This window comes from Electrona antarctica (genome assembly GCF_951216825.1).
Source record: "Electrona antarctica genome assembly, chromosome: 24".
Classification (NCBI taxonomy): domain Eukaryota; kingdom Metazoa; phylum Chordata; class Actinopteri; order Myctophiformes; family Myctophidae; genus Electrona; species Electrona antarctica.
Window position 1 is genome coordinate 25,754,223 of NC_136803.1, and position 21,367 is coordinate 25,775,589.

Here is a 21,367-nt window from a genome sequence, read left to right on the forward strand (position 1 = left end):
AAAATCACTCCCTGAGTTCCCCCGCGATCCGCGAGTGAATCCGGCTGCTGTTGCTTTCCAAAGACAGCCGATTCACAAGCATCACGACACATTGCATGGCTATAGAGCGTCGCAGTCCCGCCCCCTCGAGAGACCCGTTCATTTTCCTCAGACTTTTCAGAAAGACGTTTACGCCGCGGACAAAGCCAACTCTTGTCGTGACAAATCATGACAACAAACAAACGGCAGGTTACAACACTTTTTTTGTTATTTTTCTTCTTTGTAATTATTTGTTTGGTCCAACATATTGTGTGTGTTGTCACAACAAGAGTTGGCTTCGTACACGCTTAAAAGGTCTTTAAATAAATACGTTTTGAAATGTCTATGGGAAAAATGCATTGGGATACATTTCCTGGGCCTGGCGTCATCATGAAAGGGGGCGGGACTGCGACGCTCTGTAGTACATAGTCCATATTCGGCAAGGGCGACACCAATGGCATTAATAAATGAGCATATATAGTGATTAGCCTACCTGACGTTGCTGTTGTCCTCTCTACTCGTAGCAGGAGGTCAGTAAAAGTTGTTATTCCCGTCAGATCAGTCCCAACAATGTACTCCATGACTGTAGCAGATAGGAACTCTTCTTGTAAGCGTTATAAACATATTAACATCCTTAAATTCTTATGCAGAGCTAAACATGTTTTAACTGCCATGGAATGAACTTTGAAACAATGTTTTTTGCAGTGGTGCAAACAAAAGTAAATGTATACAAATCTTTTGGAAATAGCCGATCTACAAGCTCGCAATGCGACGCATTTTGAGCTTGTAGATCGGCTATTTTCAAATGATTTTAATACATTTCAAAATGCCTAAATGGGACATTCTGCATAATGAGTCGAGTACCTTTACTTTTGGTACTTTAAGTACATTTTTATGCCAATAACTTTGTACTTTTACTCAAGTAAATTTTGAATTCAGAGTATTTCTATATTGCAGTATTGATACTTTTACTTAAGTAACAAAATTGAGTACTTTTTCCACCACTGGTTTTTCGTTGCGACACCATCTCCCCCCTATTTGTGGAATTTCTGCTCCCTAATGCCATTGGCTGGGAGTGCAGCGAGGGCGGGTTCTTCATTCGGTGAAGACACATATCCTACTTTTTCATCAATTTTAACCCATTTTGGGCGGGAACCCCTTTTGGTGTTTTAAACATTATGTTATAATTTAGCTATTGAAAAATAGCAGATCTACAAGCTCATAGCGCGCCACTCGGTGGCGCGCTATGAGCTTGTAGGTCTGCTATTTTTGAAAAATTGTAAGGATTTAGAATAATTTTTAAAGATTTCGAGGTCAGGCATAAATGGGTTAAAATCAATGGGACCATAATTCACAAAAACGCATAAAGTGTGGTCATATCCCCCATGGTAATCAACGGCGTGGTAACTGTTCTGCATCCAGCAGGGTGGGGGAAACAGCGACACCTGCCAGGCCATTAATGGGAACTGCAGGGAATTCGGCACTTCCTTATTGGCTTCGTCGTTTAAAAAAGAAAAGCGGATGCTTGTGCCGCCTGGGTATGACGGAAGCAGTTTGAAAATTGCGTGAGACTTGAGTCTTGAGACTAACCCAGGGGTTCTCAACGTTTTTGGCCGGGGACCCCCGGAAATGCTTTGGCAATGTCTCGGGACCCCCGCCCCGCCCCCTCCCAACCCCCAATATAAATTGACTGCTACAATAACCATTTTGGGCGGGAACCCCTTTTGGTGTTTTAAGCATTGTTATAATTTAGCTATTGAAAAATAGCAGATCTACAAGCTCATAGCGCGCCACCGAGTGGCGCCCTACGAGCTTGTAGGTCTGCTATTTTTGAAAAATCGTGAAAATAAAATTTAAAAAAAATAATTTGGGGACCCCCTAAAATAATTTGGCGACCCCCCGAGGGGTCGCGACCCACGGGTTGAGAACCCCTGGACTAACCTATACCTACCTAGCAATCACCGCTAAAACGCCATGCACTTATTCAGAGCTCCCGTGTGTGCGAGGCCTTACGAGAAAAAAAAGAAGAAAGCTTTGTTTTTTTTTTAAATAAAAAGGAGCAAACCTGATTGCCTGGTGCTGTTGCTGCATACGCGGCGGCGGCAGGAGTTGTTGCTGCAGAGACAGTAGCAGGCGAAGCGCTGTACATCATTGGAACTTTGGTGGGAGGGGGAGGGGGAGAGAGGAGGGGGAGGGAGGGGGGGCGGAAGTGAGAAGCAATGGACAGGTATGGGTGTGGCGTTTGCGGTCAACAACGTGGGCGACAGGTGTGGCGTGTTGTGTGTGTGCGAGGTTTGGCGTGTTGTGTGCGTGCGTGTGCGTGTGGGGAGGAGCCAGCAAGCCATCGTTAGGGTGACACGCCAGCAAGATGGCATGCAGCCGTTCGGCGGACGCAAAGCGAGAGAAAATGACAAAGAGAAGGATGGAAGGAAGGAAGTAGGGGCGGAGAGAATAAATTAAAATCAGATAAAAAAAATAAAAAAACGAAAACAGAAAAAAACCAGAAGAGAAATGCTGGTTACAATCATTTAAGTGAGTTCATGTAGATGGGAAATCACTTTTGACATTTGTTCGTTTATTTTTAATTTTTTTTCAGAGAAGTCAGAGATGAGAAGAAACATGAAATGTGCCAATAGGCTCTATGCGCAAAGAATAACTCTTCCTACTTCTGGGCCCCCCCCTTCCCCACTTCCTTCACAGGTGTTACCAATGATACTTCCCTACTTCGTTCACAGGTGTTACCAATGATACTTCCCCACTTCCTTCACAGGTGTTACCAATGATACTTCCCCACTTCCTTCACAGGTGTTACCAATGATACTTCCCCACTTCCTTCACAGGTGTTACCGATGATGCTAATGAAGGCTCTGTTCCATTCTGGTCAAACAGAGTCAGGGTGCTAATATTGTGCGTGTTGGCTCACTGGAAACACTCTGTTACACCAGTGGGGTCTCAAAGTGTTCTTGAGTGGGTTCCAAATGGCTTCGCACGGATGTGTAACCCTGGGAGTGTAAAAATGTACATTTGGTTTCATTTGTACACTCAGGTCCTTGAATGAAAAAATGAATTAAGTATCATCGGTAACACCTCTGAAGGAAGCAGGGAAGGGGGCCCGGAAGTAGGCAGAGTTATTCCGTGTGCATAGAGCCTATTACGAGACAGTCAGACCTGGTTAACGTCTGGGGAAGTTTGAAAACGTCATTACGTGTTAATCGTACAGTAGGTGGGGAGCAGCTGCGGCATGACTGCAGAGCTCAAGACTGTTGGACGCTAACATGAGCAAACATCGCCGGAGGTTATTGCATTATGTCTGGCAAAAAGAAACACAGAGCTAACTCATAAAATGTTGTTAAAGGAGTAGTTGTGTGCCTCCGTCGCGGTCAGAAACTATACTTTTAAATCGGCCCAAAAACTAGTCTGCAGTTGTTGTAGGCGAGAGGCACTTCCATGTTGGCCACAGAAGTGGGTCGTGGTTATAAGCACAAGCCGTGTAGGATTTAGAATGTTGCGGGAGCTACAGACCAGTGTTTTGCGAACTGCCTTCCTATTTTCGCTGCCATGACTGGAAACGCATATTGGAACGCTGTGCGGGATGTCATGGCGAGCTGGCGCGCGTCTACCTCCGCCCAGTGTGGGGTGAGTATACGGTACGTTCATTGACAATAACGGGGAGGGGGCTGGGAGGTGGTCAGATAACGAGGCAGACATTTTAGCACATTTTCTCCAAGTCCTTTCTCTGGGAAACCGTTTCAGTCGGGGGGGAAAAAAGAAGGAAAAAAAAAGAAAAAGAATACATACAATTTGTAGTCAACAGCAGTGGTTCCCAAATTATTTTTGGAGGGTCCCCAGATTATTAGCTTAATGTGCAACATTGTTTTCTCACTCAACAGTAAACAAACCAACATACAGCAGTGTACACTACAGCAGTGTACACTCTCTAAAGTGACAATTGAATCACTTTCACTCTAAGACCAAACATTGTGAAAATGGCCGTTCTACAAACTCAACGCCTTGCATTGCGAGGCCTTAGTTCGCAGTTCGCTTGTTTGTTGTTTGTTTCCTACATTTGTTTTAATTATTATTTCAAAACAATTTAAAAAATAACTTTCGTCAGATGCCCGATGAAGGTCAGAGTGACCGAAACGTTACATCGATACAAGTTTTTTAAGAGAAGACGGAAGTGAAGTGTGGGACTCCCCCCTTTCCCCCCACCATTCTAGCAATTTCACGAAAGAAATGAAAGAACTATCAAATAAATTCCATGAATTAGAAAACAAATGCTTAAGTAGTTTTGCAACCACTTCCTTAAGTGACTATGTGTGTGGCTGGCTGGGTGGGTGTGTTTGTGGCTGGGTGGGTGCGTCTGAGCACGAAAACGTCATGGTTGTTTTTCACCAACTGTGCGCCTGTGTGTACCCAACACACACACAAACACACGCACATTGTAACTGTATATATGGTGATTTCGGGTGTGCCAGTACAGTACAGTACAGTACAGTACAGTACAGTACATTTCTCAACCGTTTTGGACGCGGGGCGGCTCGTCGGAATCGGGCCGGCACCCTGGGTACGTTCCTGTGGGTCTGGAACTCCCCCCCCCCCCCCTTCCCCGGGGACCCCCACACGGTCACGGCCTAAAAAGTTTGGGAACCACTGGTCTACAGGACAGGTGCAGTGTGGCCGAGAGCAGCCATACATTATTCGAGCCATTCAAACCCACGTCTGACAAAAAGCTGGACATTAGCATGAGAATGTAAGTAGGGCAAAAGAGTAGGTCGGCAAAAAATAAATAAAACCCATTCAATCGTTCAGGTGATACAAAAAGGACACAGGCTGAGCGTGCACATATACACGTGCACGCTATGACTCACACAGCCACATGACTCATCTCCTCAAGAAATAATAGACGCGTGTCAATTGGAAAAAAAATGAAAATAGAAATCCTCAAAACAGGACATTTTTGTGTCACCTGCTTATGTCAGTCATCCACACAGGACCCCCCCCCCCCCCCCCCCCCCGCCCCTTACATTTAAGAGCGTGATAGAGATAACAAGGAAAGGTAGTGAGTGAGTGACCTACCAAGGCTGCTAGGAGTCATGCACAAGACTGACCCTGTGTCACCATGCAGTGGGGACAGAGAGAGAGAGAGACAGAGAGAGAGACACACAGAGACAGAGAGGGACACGGAGAGAGAGAGAGAGAGAGAGAGAGAGAGGGATGAGATACGGGTTAATCAAGTGCGAGTAGGAAACAAAAACAAACATAAACAAGGTTAGACAGGACGAGAGGTAAATAAATGAAAAAGTTCAGATCGTTCTCTCAACTCAAATGGGAACCACATGCCTGCATGGCTAATTAACGAGATAAGACAAGCTGGCCACCGCAGCCGTGCAGTAAGTCACTTTCAGGTGTCAGAATGTAGTGGTGTACAGGTTTATTTACTCTGTCGCAACGGCGCCGTTGCTTTGCCGCAAGTATCAACGAACTACGAGCCGACAGAACGTTGTTACGTGCGGTAAGCGCCTTGTCGTACTTTGGATTCTAAAGGACTAGAATTTAGGCTTAAACGTGCCATAGATTTGAGGAGCCACTTTGCATAATAATTACGTGGAAATGCCATCGCGACATTCTGCACAGTCAATCGCCACGGGGGATTTAGAATTTGCAGGATTCCCGGCGAGTGACTGCGACGGTACAAAGTGCTGCTTGCGCGCGAGACAGAAAATCAAGGTTTTGACCTTCATACGGAAAGGTGAATTAAACACTGCCCAAGAAGCACATTAAGAGTCACACATGCCACAGATCATTTGCAGAGGCTTGAGCTTCCGATCATTTCAGAGGTTGTCATATGGCAGTATTCTGTCCGTCGTTTGCAGCGGTGCCAACTAGACAGATAGCTAACACACATGACTAAAACTATGACACCAAATATTTGTTATTTCACGGAGAAAAACTAAATAAAAACTAAGCCATGTGGACTAAAACCTGACAATATCTTCAACGAATAAAAACTAGACTAAAATGTTAGGGAGGGACTAGTGTAGAAGATATAATTTGGTTTGTTGGTATGTTTCTTTTCTTTTTCACCCAGTGAAAGGAACTGTAATTATCAACGGTTGGGGGATCAACCATAGTGGACATAAATATTCTGTGACTACTTAAAACCTAAGAAATAATGGAAAATCACTAGCACTGGGTGAATTAAATGATTATTTTACTAGTCTGGCATTAGTTAGTTTTGGGCGGGAACCCCTTTTGGTGTTAGCATTATGTTATGCTTTAGCTATTGAAAAATAGCAGACCTACAAGCTATTTTTGAAAAATCGAAGAACGACTGACATAGAAACATAGCTTTTTCAGAAAACTGTCAGGATGTAGAAGACATTTTTAGAATCTGATCTCAGGTCTAAATGGGTTAAAACCTAAGAAAGAATGGAAAATCACTGGCACTGGGTGAATTAAATGATTATTTTACTAGCCTGGTATAGAATGAGTTAACCATGTTGGAAAGCACCAACCTTTTTTTTTTTTACACTTTCCTCTGCTTGCCCTTTTAGTGTTCATTATGTTGTCCAATAAGGAACAACGCCGCCCAGACGGCACGGCGAATAGATTAGTACAACAATTATTACGTTTTCCTCTCAGAGAAAAGATAAGGGATTAACCATTTCTGCCTCGAAAGACCACAGAGAATACACTGTATTCACTCTGCGAGTGGAAAAAGTCCTACATGCCTCTCTCTATACCTGCCGGAGAGATATTTCGAAGGGGTCATATGAGTTCAGGGTGTGTGTGTGTGTGTGTGTGTGTGTGTCCGTGCATGCGGGCGCATACATTAATTGCATGATTAATTTTTACTGCAATCCCCCCCCCCCACTACAGCTTAACCCATTTTGGGCGGGAACCCCTTTTGGTGTTAGCATTATGTTATGCTTTAGCTAGCTAGAAACATAGCAGATCTACAGCTTGTAGGTCTACTATTTTTGAAAAATCGAAGAACCACTGACATAGAAACATAGCTTTTTCAGAAAACTGTCAGGATGTTTTTAGAATCTGATCTCAGGTCAAAATGGGTTAATTAATGCTTTGCCCCTTTCGAGGACAGCACCGTTGTGGACAAATCCTTACTCCTTCTTTCTGTTTAGTTCATCAGAAAATGTGGCCGATGTCGCGCGGGAACCTCATATGTCAAAAATTGTTACTTTTCAGGATTCAAATTCACATGTAAAATGTACAAAAAAAACACAAAAAAACAATACAATACCGTTACTTTTGTGCGACAGCAAACTAGACTAAAACTAAAACATTTCCGATGACTAAAGCATGACTAAATTACTAAATTAAATGTAGACTTAGGACCCTATTTGTGTCAGTGTATCCCTAAACTTTTTTTTTACTAATTAGATATTTTTTTTATTGTTCAACTAGCCGATCGACATCGACATTCGACATGTTGTGAGCTTTGCAGCCTTTGACGGTAAAAAGGAATGGCTGAGTCTGATCGCGCTCAGCCTTAACGGCCAAGCTACACCAGGCTTTTATCGGCCCACGCGTGCGTTTTTTAAAATAGGACTGGACCTAAATTAAACGCACGCGCGGGAGAAAACGCGCGAGAAACGTGCAAGAAAAGCCTGGTGTAGCTTGGCAGTAAGGCTCATACATAGTCTGGATTTTCGGTGGTTAGGTGACCACCGAACTACAACATGACGTCACGAGCCGCGGTGAAGAGCAAACCACCGCCACCGCTCCAGCCCTTCTCTCTGTTTTTACTCACCACCGCTCAACGTTATTTCAGCTCCGGTGGTCAGCTCACCTCACCACCGAAAATCCAGACTATGAATAGGCCTTTATGGTTGTCAGTTTGTACTTGAAATACTTCCCACAGCCCAGATGAGTCACACTCGCTCTCGGGGTGCTGATGTACCGAAGCTGATGCGCTGGACGAAAATAGGGCCCTTACGACTAAAACTAAGTGAGAATGAACGCGGCGTTGTGTGTGCGTATGGTTTGGTTTACCTGTGGGAAAGTAGGCGGACTGCTGCAGCTGCGCGTTTGCCAGGGCCTGCTGGTAGTGCAGCATGCTGGGGTTGAAGAGCGAGCTTGCCCCGTTGCTCTTCTCGAGCGCTTGTCTCTTTGGTAAGGGCTGGAGGACTCCGTGGGGGAACGCCTGCATTCAATCCCCGGGAAAAGGGAGAAAGGGTTCACATCGCAATGACGAAAGAAAAAAAGAAGAAGGACATTTTAGCCTGGCGTCTCCAAGCGACTTGCGACACAAACACGTTCAACTTGTATTGCGTCTATGCACAGCACAATGTTAGAATAAACAACTGTAAACTATCACACAGATCTACGGAACTACTGTAGCAAGACAAAGTAAATGTGTCGACAGAGAGCGATAGCTTGAATTTAACATTACGGCTACTGGTCGTCAATTAAGAATCAACGTACTACTACGTACAACAGATGTTATTGAATGCTGTAAACAATACACTTGACATTACGACATATTGAAGCCTATTTCATGCTCCGACGTGCAAAGGAATCGCGCGCCGGAAATAGCTCTAGGCGTTCCTTCCGAACTTGCGTGTCAGCTATTTTTGGCGCGCGACGCCGCCAGCACGATCGGAAGCACGAAGTTCGGCATTATCCGGGTCTTCAACGAGAAAAAAACAAACAAAACAAAACAAAGCAAGACAACTTATACTGTTTCAGTGTGAGTGGCTACACAAAAAAGTACAAAATTACGAGAAGAAGCTGTACATGCAAAGCCAAAAAGGTGAAAGGTCAAAGTACCAGTTCTACTGATGTGTCGAGGGGTCGCTTCATTGCTTTGGCAGTCGACTGAGTCTTTGTAATTAGCAGGCAGCGAGCACATGATGGCAGTGGGCCAATGGGGTTCAAGCGTATTAACATACAGGTAACAGCAAGCAGTAGGTGCGTCATGGGGGGGAGACAGCATTGCATTGTGGGTATAGGTGAGAAAGGGGGGAAAAAACAAAAAAACAAAAAATAATCTGAATGCAAGTAAATACCACATACAAAACAATAGGCATGCACAGAAACAAAAAAATAGTTTTTGTTTTGTTTGACTTTAAAACGCTACTTTCTTGTTTTGAATTAGTATAGAAGCAAATAAAAAGCATCTACATTTATCCTTTGGTTAAAAAAATATATAAAGCAGGAATCTATGATGTACTCAAAACTACTGGGAAAGCATTTTGTTTAGTAGTAATGTAAGCTACTTCTTGTAAGTACATCAACTTCTTTATAATCTACGCCATAAACAGACTTTAGTATGGTGAAAACAATGTATACTGTAGTGTATATGTTACGGAAAATTTGGGAAAATGGGAAATATATGGATTTAGTCAAACTTTAGTGGTAAATGTGCATATTTCCGAGTGGAGACTGCATTCTCGTCGGTGTCAGCATGCTTACCGGTATTTGCTTTTTCTTTATTCACATTTCGCGGACTTCTGGGAAATCTAGACACAAGTCGGGAAATGTGTAGATTTCCCATCCTACTGAAACGTACTGTATACATTTTCCGGTATATCTATGCATTTCCCAATTTCCCACATTTTCCGTGGCATCCGTATGAGATCTGTCATCTGAAGAATTCATAGCAGAGCATTCAGACCAAACTAAAAACTCTAAATAAACACATTTAATTACAAAGCTAAAGAGGTCCATTTTCTAGTTCTCGATAAATAGGTTATGGCGTGAGCTGGAATCGGCCTCTTAAACCATTTTGACCTGGGAACGATTCTATAAATGTCTTGTTTCTATGTCAGTCGTTCTTCGATTTTTCAAAAATAGCAGACCTACAAGCTCGTAGCGCGCCACTCGGTGGCGCGCTATGAGCTTGTAGATCTGCTATTTTTCAATAGCTAAAGCATAACATAATGCTTACACCAAAAGGGGTTCCCGCCCAAAATGGGTTAAGCAGTGACCTGAGCGGCCATGACAAATTGGGTGCGATTAACCTTTCCGATCGAGAGAGCGGCTGGCTATTTTTACCCGTCCCACTCCCTTCACATGTGAGATCACTGGGCAAGGTTTTGAACTCTTGCAGAGAATGATGAGAGGGCTCATGTTGAAATGCCTTGGGTTGTACACCACTTATCTCTTATGCAGTCATGTATGTTAGCGAACCCGCGTCCTTCCCTGTCACGGTCGCGTGTCCCACCAACGCTGCGACGTTACGGGACATTGTGAATCCCATCGTCATTGCACGGATCGCTAAGTGTGCTATTTCCGAACGTGCCCTAAGAATGACCAGTGGATGATTAGGAAACGGTCCTATTCGAGTTTTAGGTGGATTTAGAGTATTATTATTCACTGGTTATTTATTAGCGTCTGGAATGATTGAATGAACGGCATTTGGTGAAAGGAGGGGATGTAGAAAACGAAATCCCCGAAAATAAAGCCTGGAGAGATGCATCGCATTACGGCACATTTTGAACTTGTAGATCGGCCGTCTTTGGCGTGTGACACTGGCACACAGCTGTGTGTGTGTGTGTGTGTGCGTGCGCGTTTTCGCACAGATCACATTGTACAGCAGAGAGTACAATGCAAAGTCTACTATTTTATACCCCATCACAGAACGCTGTTGCTTGCCGTCAAAACGTATTATTTCCAGACAGCGTTGGGGCATAAATAAAGCTCAACCCATTCTGAACGGGAACCCCTTTTGGTGTTTTAACTAAGCATTATGTTATACTTTAGCTATTGAAAAATAGCAGATCTACAAGCTCGTAGCGCGCCACTCGGTGGCGCGCTACGAGCTTGTAGGTCTGCTATTTTTGAAAAATCGTGAAAATGTGGCACAAATCTTTGAATATATATTCTTTCAGAAGACTTTTTATTTATTTTTTAGACGTCAGGCCTAAATGGGTTAAGGAGGCGGAAAACGTCATCTCCATATTATAACTTTGTGTGTGTTATTCTTTCGTGAATGAACGCCCTACTTATACTATCATATACTACAGTGTCACACAAAAGAATCAAAGGTGGCAGATCTGCAAGCTGGAAACACAGTGCGGAGCGACATATCTTGAGCTAGTCAATCTGCTACTTTTGCCATGTTTGAATTTGAGTGCTGAAAAGCAACAGTTTTGGTGTATATATATACACGTATGGTTAGTTCAACTCACTGCTAGATTCTCAGGATTGGGGCATGAGTGAAGGAAACCAAACAAAAACGGAAACGAAAAAACGATAAAGGCGTTCGACTAGCGATGAGGAACAAACGCCAGAGTCTGTGTTGCGTGACAGGTGACAGATAATGACCCCAGATGGCCTTATCTCAAAGCTAGGATCGTTTTTTTATATAGCCCGTTGCGGCTTCCATCTCGTTGTCTTATCTGATTTAGGGACCGGCGTTGACTCGGGGCGAGGCGTGTACTTTTTTGTACGAGGAAAAGAAAAAGGAAACGATAAACTTAAAGTAAATTATGGATTTAGCGATAGCATCTGCGGCAGCTTAAAAGGCTGAGGAGGACGAGAGAGCATTGGTTATGACAGCCATGTCCTCTCGCTCACCCCGCCGTCTCGGCCCCATAGCTCATGACTGCTTAACGACGGCGTCGGAACTAAAAGTCAGATCATTATTTTTTTCAAAGTATCAATACCTCAGTGTAGAAATACTCAAGTAAAAGTCCGGTATTTAGAACTTACTCGAGTGTAAAACGTATATATCGGCATCAAAAAGTAGAAGTACTTGTTATGCAGAATGTCTCATTTCACAAGTTTTCAAATTGTATGCAAAAATGTATGAAAATATAGCAGATCTACAAGCTCTAGACTAGAATATACAAGCTTGTACATAGACTTTTTTTCAATATACTGTATATGGATATATAGGGCTGAAGTGGTGAATGTTTTGTAATATTAATCTAAATCGACAAAGTATCTACCGTAGTAAGTAAATGTTTCAAATTATAGTGGAGTAAAACGTGTTAACATTTGCCTCCGAGATGCAGTTGTTTTCAACCCTTGACACTAATTTAACCCATTTTGGCCTGACCTCGAAATGTAACTAAATCCTCCAGTTTTCTGAAATAAATATTTTCACGATTTTTCAAAAATAGCAGACCTACAAGCTTGTAGCGCGCCACTCTTAAGCGCCACTTAAAACACCAAAAGGGGTTCCCGCCCAAAATGGGTTAAGTAGTGTCCTTGAGCAAGACGCTGAACCCCTAATAAATGCTCCCGATGAGCAGGGTGGTGCCTTAGATGGTTTTTCCACCGCCATCTGTGTATGAATGGGTGAATGTAAAGTGCCTTGGATAAAAAGGGCGCTATATAAATGTACCATTTATTTACCATAAGTATTGAGAGTGTGCCCACTTGGTTTCATGTTAAACTCTCAAGAGTTAACCCATTTTGGGCGGGAACCCCTTTTGGTGTTTTAAACATTATGTTATAATTTAGCTATTGAAAAATAGCAGATCTAGAAGCTCATAGCACGCCACCGAGTGGCGCGCTACGAGCTTGTAGGTCTGCTATTTTTGAAAAATCGTGAAAATATTTATTTCAGAAAACTGGAGGATTTAGAAGATGTTTTTTAAAATTTTGATGTCAGGCCAAATAAGTGCCCAGTTGCTTAACAACTCCACTGGTATAAAGTAGTTAAAATATGGAAATACCAGTTACTTTCCCCCCCACTGTTTAACAACAGGGTCATGAAGTAGGAACAGAGGGAGGTGAAAACACGAGGCGGTGAGGAGGACAATGGTACGCACCCTGGCGACGCAGACAGTCTCCTGCTGCATAATTTAAAAATCCCACCATGTCGGACTCGCTCTCGCTTCTTTTTAACACGACGGTCGGGGTGACTCGAGGACACTGCCGCGCCCCAAGCACACTTGAGGATGTCTTTCATTTACCTTTCATTCTACAGTGTGCCTGGACTATGGGACAATGCGACTTGAGTCTATGGCATCGTCTATCCTCAGTTGGCCCCAACAACAACCTAGTCAATCACAGACCAATCGTCCCTCCAGGGTATGGGGTGTAGTTTATTATTTTGGCCTCTACCCTATCCTATAGCAACAAACTAGCCAATGACAGATCGATTGTACCTAAAGGCTATGGGATGAAAAACTTGTGCTGGAACAACAACAGAGGCTTGTCAGGGGAAAATAAATCACTATTTCACCTATTAAAAAAAGAAAAAGAAAAAAAGCTTTCTGAATTTTAGGCGAGAAATTAGCCATGCAATTGCTCAACCTTGATAAAGGTGGTTCTACAGCGGCTGCAATCGCAGCTACTCTGTCACAGTCATTAAACTGCTTAGTCACTGCCATGACTGATTTGGCCACGTGAGGAAGAAGAACTTATTTGAATTTGTGATTCAGCCATATATAATTGACCTAGTCTTGTGTCCCTCGATCTTTGAGTAGGGACCAGGGATAATAGATTTTGACTTGTGGTGTGGTTTGAATAGAGAAAAGTCATACGGCACTAGGTTTTGTCTTATGCTTTGCTCTGTAAAGCACTATGAGCTGAAATTCATGTCATGAAAGGTGCTATACAAATAGAGTTTTATTATTATTACCAGTAAGACGCCAAAGGCGAGGTCGCGTCGTCACAGCGAGGTAAGCAAGCAACATTATGCCTCCCGGTTTTTGTACGGAACGGAAAAGCCCCCGGCTTTCAGTGTAAAAGCTGCCATATCTGCCCGGCACCCCGAGCTTCTATTTTGAAAGAAATAGCCGGCGCTGATTGTGTTAACCCATTTTGAACTGGGAATGATTCTACAAAAGATATGGGTTAAAAACGTTCGCCTTGAAAGATATATATTCAAAGATTTGCACTACATTTTCACGATTTTTCAAAAATAGCAGATCTACAAGCTCATAGCGCGCCACCGAGTGGCACGCTATGAGCTTGTAGATCTGCTATTTTTCAATAGCTAAAGTAGGCTTGGGCGATATTGATTTTTTGATATCGATATTGATAACGTGAATAATACCGCGATTATCGGTATTATCGGTTTTCTCCTCTCCAGTCAAAATGTCCCCTCCCCTCCACTCCACTCCCCTCCCCTCTCCTCCCCTCTCCTCTCCTCTCCTCTCCAGTCAAAATTTCCCCTCCCCTCCCCTCCCCTCTCCTCTCCTCTCCTCTCATATTTACATGACGGTAAAATTACGATATTAGTATTATGACGGTATTCGGTATTATTGAGTGGTGTTTTATATACTCCGCGATATTACCGGTATTCGGTATTATTTATATACTCTGCGATATTATCGGTATTGATTTAAAATATCGCGGTAAACGGTAATATCGGTATATTGCCCAAGCCTAAGCTAAAGTACAACATAATGCTTAGTTAAAACACCAAAAGGGGTTGCCGCCCAGAATGGGTTAAGAACTCTAGTTTCCGCCGGCTGCCGGGCACGGCTGCACTAATAACTTTGGGGCGGGCCCGTCTAGAGTTTTAATGGACAGGTTATCAGTCAAAAGCGAGACATCGATGGGGAAGGATCAACATATGGAATGTCAGAAAAGGTCAGCTCCATATATGGAGATCTAAGGGTTTGAGGTCAGATGTAGAGTTGCTGGCCAATATTGATGACATCAGGGATCTTATATGGGCTTAATATTGATGACATCAGGGATCTCCATCCCTGATGATGTCACGTGCTCTCTCACCCCGACCAACCAACCGACCGACTACACACACTGACGGGCAATGCACGATTCCGTAGTTAAGTGCAACAACTATTATTATTATTATTATTAGTAGATTATCCCTTTTATGCCCATATATGTTATTTGTCACGAATGCCCAAATACGGAGTCTATGCATATAACAGAACACCATTGTGATGTCAGAACAGGCCAGCCAAGAGATCTAGGGGTGATCAGGTGTGATCAATTGGCTAATTTCGGCCCTGTCCAGAGGCTTTTGTGCCGTTCCCGGACAACTGTGTATCCCACCGACTCAATGTCGGGCACTGCACTCCCTGTGGTGGTGTGGAGTGGAACGCGTGTGTCAAATTTGAAGTGGGTGCGGGCGAACGCTTCTCGAGTTACGTGGATTACATACACACGTACAGAGATGTGGTGCATTCATAGATACGATAGATGGAGTGGAGATACAGTAAGTCGTACAGTACAGTACAGTACAGTACAGTACAGTACAGTACAGTACAGTACAGTACAGTACAGTACAGTACAGTACAGTACAGTACAGTACTGTACATACTTCATACTGCATCTCCACTGCATCTCGTTATGTTTTCTTTCGTAGGTTAAAACCCATTTTGGGCGGGAACCCCTTTTGGTGTTAGCATTATGCTATGCTTCAGCTATTGAAAAATAGCAGATCTACAAGCTCATAGCTCATAGCTCAAGCTTGTAGGTCTGCTATTTTTGAAAAATCGAAGAACGACTGACACAGAAACAGCTTTTTCAGAAAACTGTCAGGATGTAGAAGACATTTTTAGAATCTGATCTCAGGTCAAAATGGGTTAATGGCCTACACACAAAAGTGTCACACAAAAATAGTGAAAATAGCCAATCTTCAAAACGCATCAATGGCTCACAGTGGCTAACCACATAAGCCCTATATATACATTTCGGACATTTGAAGCTCACGATGCATTGTGAGCTTGTGGATCTGCCATTGTCAAAACAAGATTATACATTTGAAAAGTTGAAAAGGGACATTCTGCATAATGAGTACTTCATTACTTTTGGTATTTAAGTAAAATGTGATGCCAATGCCTTTGTACTTTCACTCAAGTAAATTTTGAATACCGGACTTTTTCCTTGTAACAGAGTATTTCTACATTGCAGCATTGATACTTTTACTTAAGTAAAAACAGTTGAGTACTTTTTTTCCACCAATGGGAGCAAGGTGTGAGCAGGCAGCAGCAGCGATGGGAACAAGCAAGATGACAGCTACGGTACGCACGGTACATCATGTGCAACGGGGAAGGGAGAAAGGAAAAAAAAGAGAAAAAAAAGCATGCCCATGCCACGTGGGAGGAACAGAATCAGTCGGTGCATGGCTTTTAGAGCAGCTGCGTGCGTGCGTGCGCGTACTGTGTGTGTGTGTGTGTGTGTGTGTGTGTGTGCGTGCGCAGCCAAAGCACCGCTTCCAAAAAAAGATGTGTATAGAAAGAAAGAGGGTGGGGCAAAAGATAGCCGAGACAAAGCGTCTACTACGGTGTCAAAATCTGTGAGTGTACGTTTCTGCTCCTTGAGTGTGTGTGTGAGGAGATTCTATTCCGTTACCTCTTGTACTCTCGAGTCGGAATTAAAAAAACAACATTCATTAACATTTGACTGGGTAGTAGTACCTGCCCCTCTATGTTGTCACCTGCCGTTTATTTTTCGTCTCGTCTCTCGTTTTTTTTTCTCTGCCCACCCCCGCAACGTTTTGTCTGCATTGTTATCAAATCATCCTGTCTGTCTGTCTGTCTGTCCGTCCGTCCGTCCGTCCGTCTGCTCTTAATCGGGGGGGCTTTTTGGAGAATCAAGCCCCCCCCCCAGCCAAGCGCTCTCTCATCCATCTCTCTCTCTGATTCAATTTGCGCTGATCTGCAGAGAGATGCACTTATCGTTGAGAGCAGAGAGAGAGAGACACACACACACAGAGAGGGAGAGCGAGAGAGAGACAGAGAGAGAGAGAGAGAGAGAGAGAGAGAGAGAGAGAGAGAGAGAGAGAGAGAGAGAGAGATCGCAGGCAGACCGGGCGAGCCCATTGTCTTTGTATGGATCAAGGGCATTGGACTTTTTTATATTTTGTTAAGGTGGGGGTGGAGGGTGTGTGTGTGTGTGTGGGGGGGGGGGGGGGGGGGGGGGGGCACTGCGGCGAGATGCTACGTTTTCCAGTGGATGTTTTTCATCTCGATGCGTTTAGGGTCCTGGTAAACCCCCCCGTTTATCGCATGCAATAACCTCGGTTGTAGAATCCTCTGGAATGAACTACGTATACAGTTAGGTGTGTGTGTGTGTGTGTGTGCGTGTGTTATACTGCAATATAGCAGCGCTCCACATTTAACGATGCCTTTGGGGGGGCCGTCGACGCAATCACGTAGCGGATCTATAAGTGCATAACGGCCCCTCTGAGGTGCGGATCAGCTTGTATAGATCTGCTATTTTCAAGATATTCTTATACCTTTGAAAACTTGAAATGGGACATTCTGCATAATGAGTACTTTCTACTTTTGGTATACGTGCTTTAAGTACGTTTTGATTTGTCAATAATTTTGCACTTTTACTCGAGTACATTTTGATTACAAGACATAATCTGGTGTGTTGGAATTGAACCAAATGACCCTTAAAAACCGGCTAGCTAGCTCAGAACGAAGGATCGTTTTAGTCTGAGTTTGTCAATGTTTTATCCCCATTTCAGTTTAGTTTGTTGTTTAAAAAGGCTTAGTTTATGTAGTTTTTTCTAGTTTTAGAATTAGCTTCTAACTGTAATATGGGAGTAGTCACCTGTTGTGAGCTTGAGTATCGGCTATTTTTGCTATGACGACTTTTGAAAACGAAGGACATTTAGTTGTTTGAGTCCGTTTTGTAGGGGTGCATACTTAGTTTAGACTAGTCATTGGTTAGACATGGGTTAAGGTTAGGTTTAGGTGTGCTGCCCCGTGGGAGGTTAGGTTTAGGGTGAGGGTTTGAGATAGGTTGTAGTTGTAGGACTAATGACTGGTCTAACCAATGACTAGTCTAAACCAAAAACTGTCTAAACTAAGTACTGCACCCGTTTTGTGAACATGCAATAACTTTTTAAGTTAGATATAAAATCTGGTTTTTAATTCAAGTTTTAATAAGCCTGCGCAGACCCCGTTTTTAATCAGGGCCAATAGCTAATTCAGCAAGTAAGATAAGTGCCGTGGTGAGACCTAATACCAGGCTCTTATAAATGCGTGAATAAGCTAATGAATCAGTGAGCGTGTTTACTCAGCCTCCTGCCGACCGCAAAAAGTGAATTAACCACACAAAATTTTTATCGGCTTTAATATATACAGTATATATATTTTTGTAAAAACCTCTCAGGACTGTAAAACCGTTTATAGGAACTTAGGTGATATATGAACTTCATAATCCACGCCTACGCAGCGTAGACTGGTTATCGAAATAATTCATGTGGACGGTGTATTGCAAAATGTACCGTTTGTTGCGCACCAGTGTGGTGTGCCTGAAATGGCTGAGCTACAAGCTCACAATGCCACACACAGTGACGTGTTGAGATCGGCTATTGTCGGCACATGACACGATTATTATTACATGATTCTATTTCGGGAGGTCCCCAGTTCAAATATGAATATTTTTCGGGAGGTCCCCAGGTTAAATATGAATATTTTTCAGGAGGTCCCCAGTTCAAATATGAATATTTTTCGGGAGGTCTCCAGTTCAAATATGAATATTTTTCAGGAGGTCCCCAGTTCAAATATTAATATTTTTCGGGAGGTCCCCAGTTCAAATATGAATATTTTTCGGGAGGTCCCCAGTTCAAATATAATACTATTTATATTTTCCGGGGAGGGTGCCGGGTCGACGGGTCGTGCAGGCGTTTGGGAACCCTCGCCCTTAAGACACGAAAACGTTTGAGAACAAGCAACCGTGTGTTGTGGTGTGGTGTGGTGGCGTGGCGTATAGCGCGACATGTTGCGTTGCGTTGGCGTTTCTCTCTCTCTCCCCCCCCCCCTCCTCCTCCCCCCCCTCCCTCACCATGGCGCATGCGGCCGCGGCCTGCGCTGCCACGGCCGTCTGGCTGGCCTGGTGCTGCGCCGCCTTGATCTTGGCCTGCAGGTGCGCCGGCGGGTGGAAGTACTTGCACTTCTCGCGGCTGCAGCGCGACTTGACGTGGTCCATGCACACGGTGACCGTGTTGTCGCTCGTGTCGATCATGGGGCTGTCGCTGGGGTGCGCGAAGCGGCAGTCCGTCTCGCCGCGCGCGCAGTTGCCCCGCTGGAACTCCCGGCACACCTGGTATAGGGAGGGAGGGAGGGGGGGCACAGAGAAGCACACACACACACACACACACACACACACACACACACACACAAACACACAGAATCCGTGAGTGTGCTAACCCTTCCTTTATCCCATTTGACCGTATAGGCCGATTCTACAAATTCCTTCTCACACTTTCACCCGTGTGAACTGAGCGGTGCAACTGTACTTTTGTGATAGTTACTGTACTGTACTGTACGGCACTGTACGGTACAGTATAACACCTAGAACACCCGGGGTTATTTAATCCATTACATTATAGCGCCCAGTCGATTCATAAACACGGACCACTTTTACCGACGGACCGGATGTTGTTGTGAATGTGTGTGTAGCAGCTAACGATAGCCACACCACTCTAGAGTCGATCGACAACAACGGGTGGTAAGAATAAATGTATCGCGACTAGCGACTGGACAGCGGAGGGCCGTCTAACACAGGATCTTTTTTCATAATTAGACGGGATGATTTAGATTGAGAGTTATTCATGTTTTAAGATTTTCGTACTTTCGTTTCGTCCTGGGCGTTCTAGGTGTTAATTGTTATTAGTCATACTTTTATTGTTATAGTTGCGGTGCTCAGTGCGAGTGGCCCTTTGGGCTGCTCAACAGCGCCACCCAGTGGTATTGCAGCTGCCGATAACGCAAACAGACATTGAGGGACATACACATGCGGACACACGTGGCCAGTAAAAACAATGAAATAATCGCAGATGTACAAGCTTGTTTTCTAATAGCAGACGCAAAAAAACTAAAAATGACACAGATGCTTTTTGGGTTTTAATGGGTTATGACCTTAGAGTATATATGAATAGAGACGGCACCCGAGTTCTCCTTCCATCCACTTGCATTAAGTTGCTCAGAAGCGCATGAGGCGATTTCACTCCTCCTTGATTGATTGGGCCAAAGACATGAACGCGCTGCCATTGCACTGAAACCGCGTTCACGTGTCATCATGAACGTGCGCAATGATAGTCAACGGACCAGCGCGTTCATGTTCTTGGCCCAGCGCTGCAATACCAAATTCGGCCACTATGTCCATTGCGCCTCAGGGTTTCCTCCGGGTGCCGTCTCTATTCATATATACTCTAAGGTTATGACGGTATAGGTAGATACATCAATCATATTCAACTTGCCCAGAGGATGGATGTATGGACGGCCACAGGGGGACTGTGTGGACATCCACAAACCTAACATCCATACTTTTGATTAGATTAATTTCATTGCTTTTTCAGCCGTCATACAAGAGGGTTCCAAAACAAACATGACAATCACAAGCTTAACAAAACACAGTAAAGTTGTCGACTTATTTCCACTGCGGTTCCCCTTACACATTATCGACGCACACAAATGGCATAGAATAAACAAGTTATGAGAACTTGTTTATTGACCTATGAGTGATTGACATTGGCGTTTATTTTCATTAGAGTTGTTTCCGATACCGATACTGGTATCGGTTACTTGGGCCGATACCACCCTAAAGCAGGGGTTCTCAACCCGTGGGTCGCGACCCCTCGGGGGGTCGCCAAATTATTTTAGGGGGTCCCCAAATTATTTTCAAAAAAAAAAAAAAAAAAAAAGTTTTTTTCAAAAAAAATTCAAAAATAGCAGACCTACAAGCTCGTAGCGCGCCACTCGTTGGCGCGCTATGAGCTTGTAGATCTGCTATTTTTCAATAGCTAAATTATAACAATGCTTAAAACACCAAAAGGGGTTCCCGCCCAAAATGGTTTAAGGTTATTGTAGCAGTCAATTTATATTGGGGGTCGGGAGGGGGCGGGGCGGGGGTCCCGAGACATTGCCAAAGCATTTTCGGGGGTCCCCGGCCAAAAACGTTGAGAACCCCTGCCCTAAAGTACCAAAACATCCAGTTGACACTAGGCTGAACGAATGCAACGGGAGCAAGTCTGACCCAACACTGCAGCGTAGATCGGAGATCCACCTGCATCTATGAGAAAAAAGGGGGTAAAATAAGTGTTTACTCAACAAAAATAAAGTACTCTTATGGCAAATACTAAAAATGAAGTACTTTTACTCGTACTCTGTCTGAAAAAAATGGTATCGGGACAACTCTAATTGTCATGTCAATGAAACAACTGTTTCATTGACATGAAAACTGTATGCTTTGCTTTGGGGTTGAGGGCGGGGGGGCGAGGGGGATCTGTTATCTCAGAGTGTGTGTGTGTCGTGTTTTCTCAGATTATTATTATGCAGCGTCACAGGAGCACAGCCATACAGCGAAACACTGCATCATTGTAATGAACGCTCTCATCCTGACTACAGTGCTCCACTCAATTACAATATTTCCGCTACGATTCGGCGCTCAACTGATAACGCTTTATTCGCGAGGGAACACACACACACACACG

The 21,367-nt window shown here is 44.0% G+C and overlaps 1 protein-coding gene across 2 annotated transcripts in view; it reads right to left on the reverse strand.

Annotated features, from left to right (window-relative positions):
* Window positions 1–511: 511 nt before the first annotated feature.
* Window positions 512–21,367, reverse strand: part of LOC306916981 (muscleblind-like protein 2a) — a 32,748-nt gene continuing 11,892 nt past the window's right edge. The window contains exons 3-8 of one of the 2 annotated variants that reach the window (XM_079495089.1): window positions 18,718–18,975; window positions 8,812–8,865; window positions 8,035–8,185; window positions 5,098–5,130; window positions 2,084–2,175; window positions 512–601 (exon numbers count right to left, since the gene is read on the reverse strand). In XM_079495089.1, the coding sequence (XP_079351215.1) occupies window positions 572–601; window positions 2,084–2,175; window positions 5,098–5,130; window positions 8,035–8,185; window positions 8,812–8,865; window positions 18,718–18,975 (618 nt within the window). In that variant the 3' untranslated portion in view covers window positions 512–571. The remainder of the gene's footprint in view (window positions 602–2,083; window positions 2,176–5,097; window positions 5,131–8,034; window positions 8,186–8,811; window positions 8,866–18,717; window positions 18,976–21,367) is intronic. The other variant, XM_079495090.1, reaches the window with a different exon arrangement.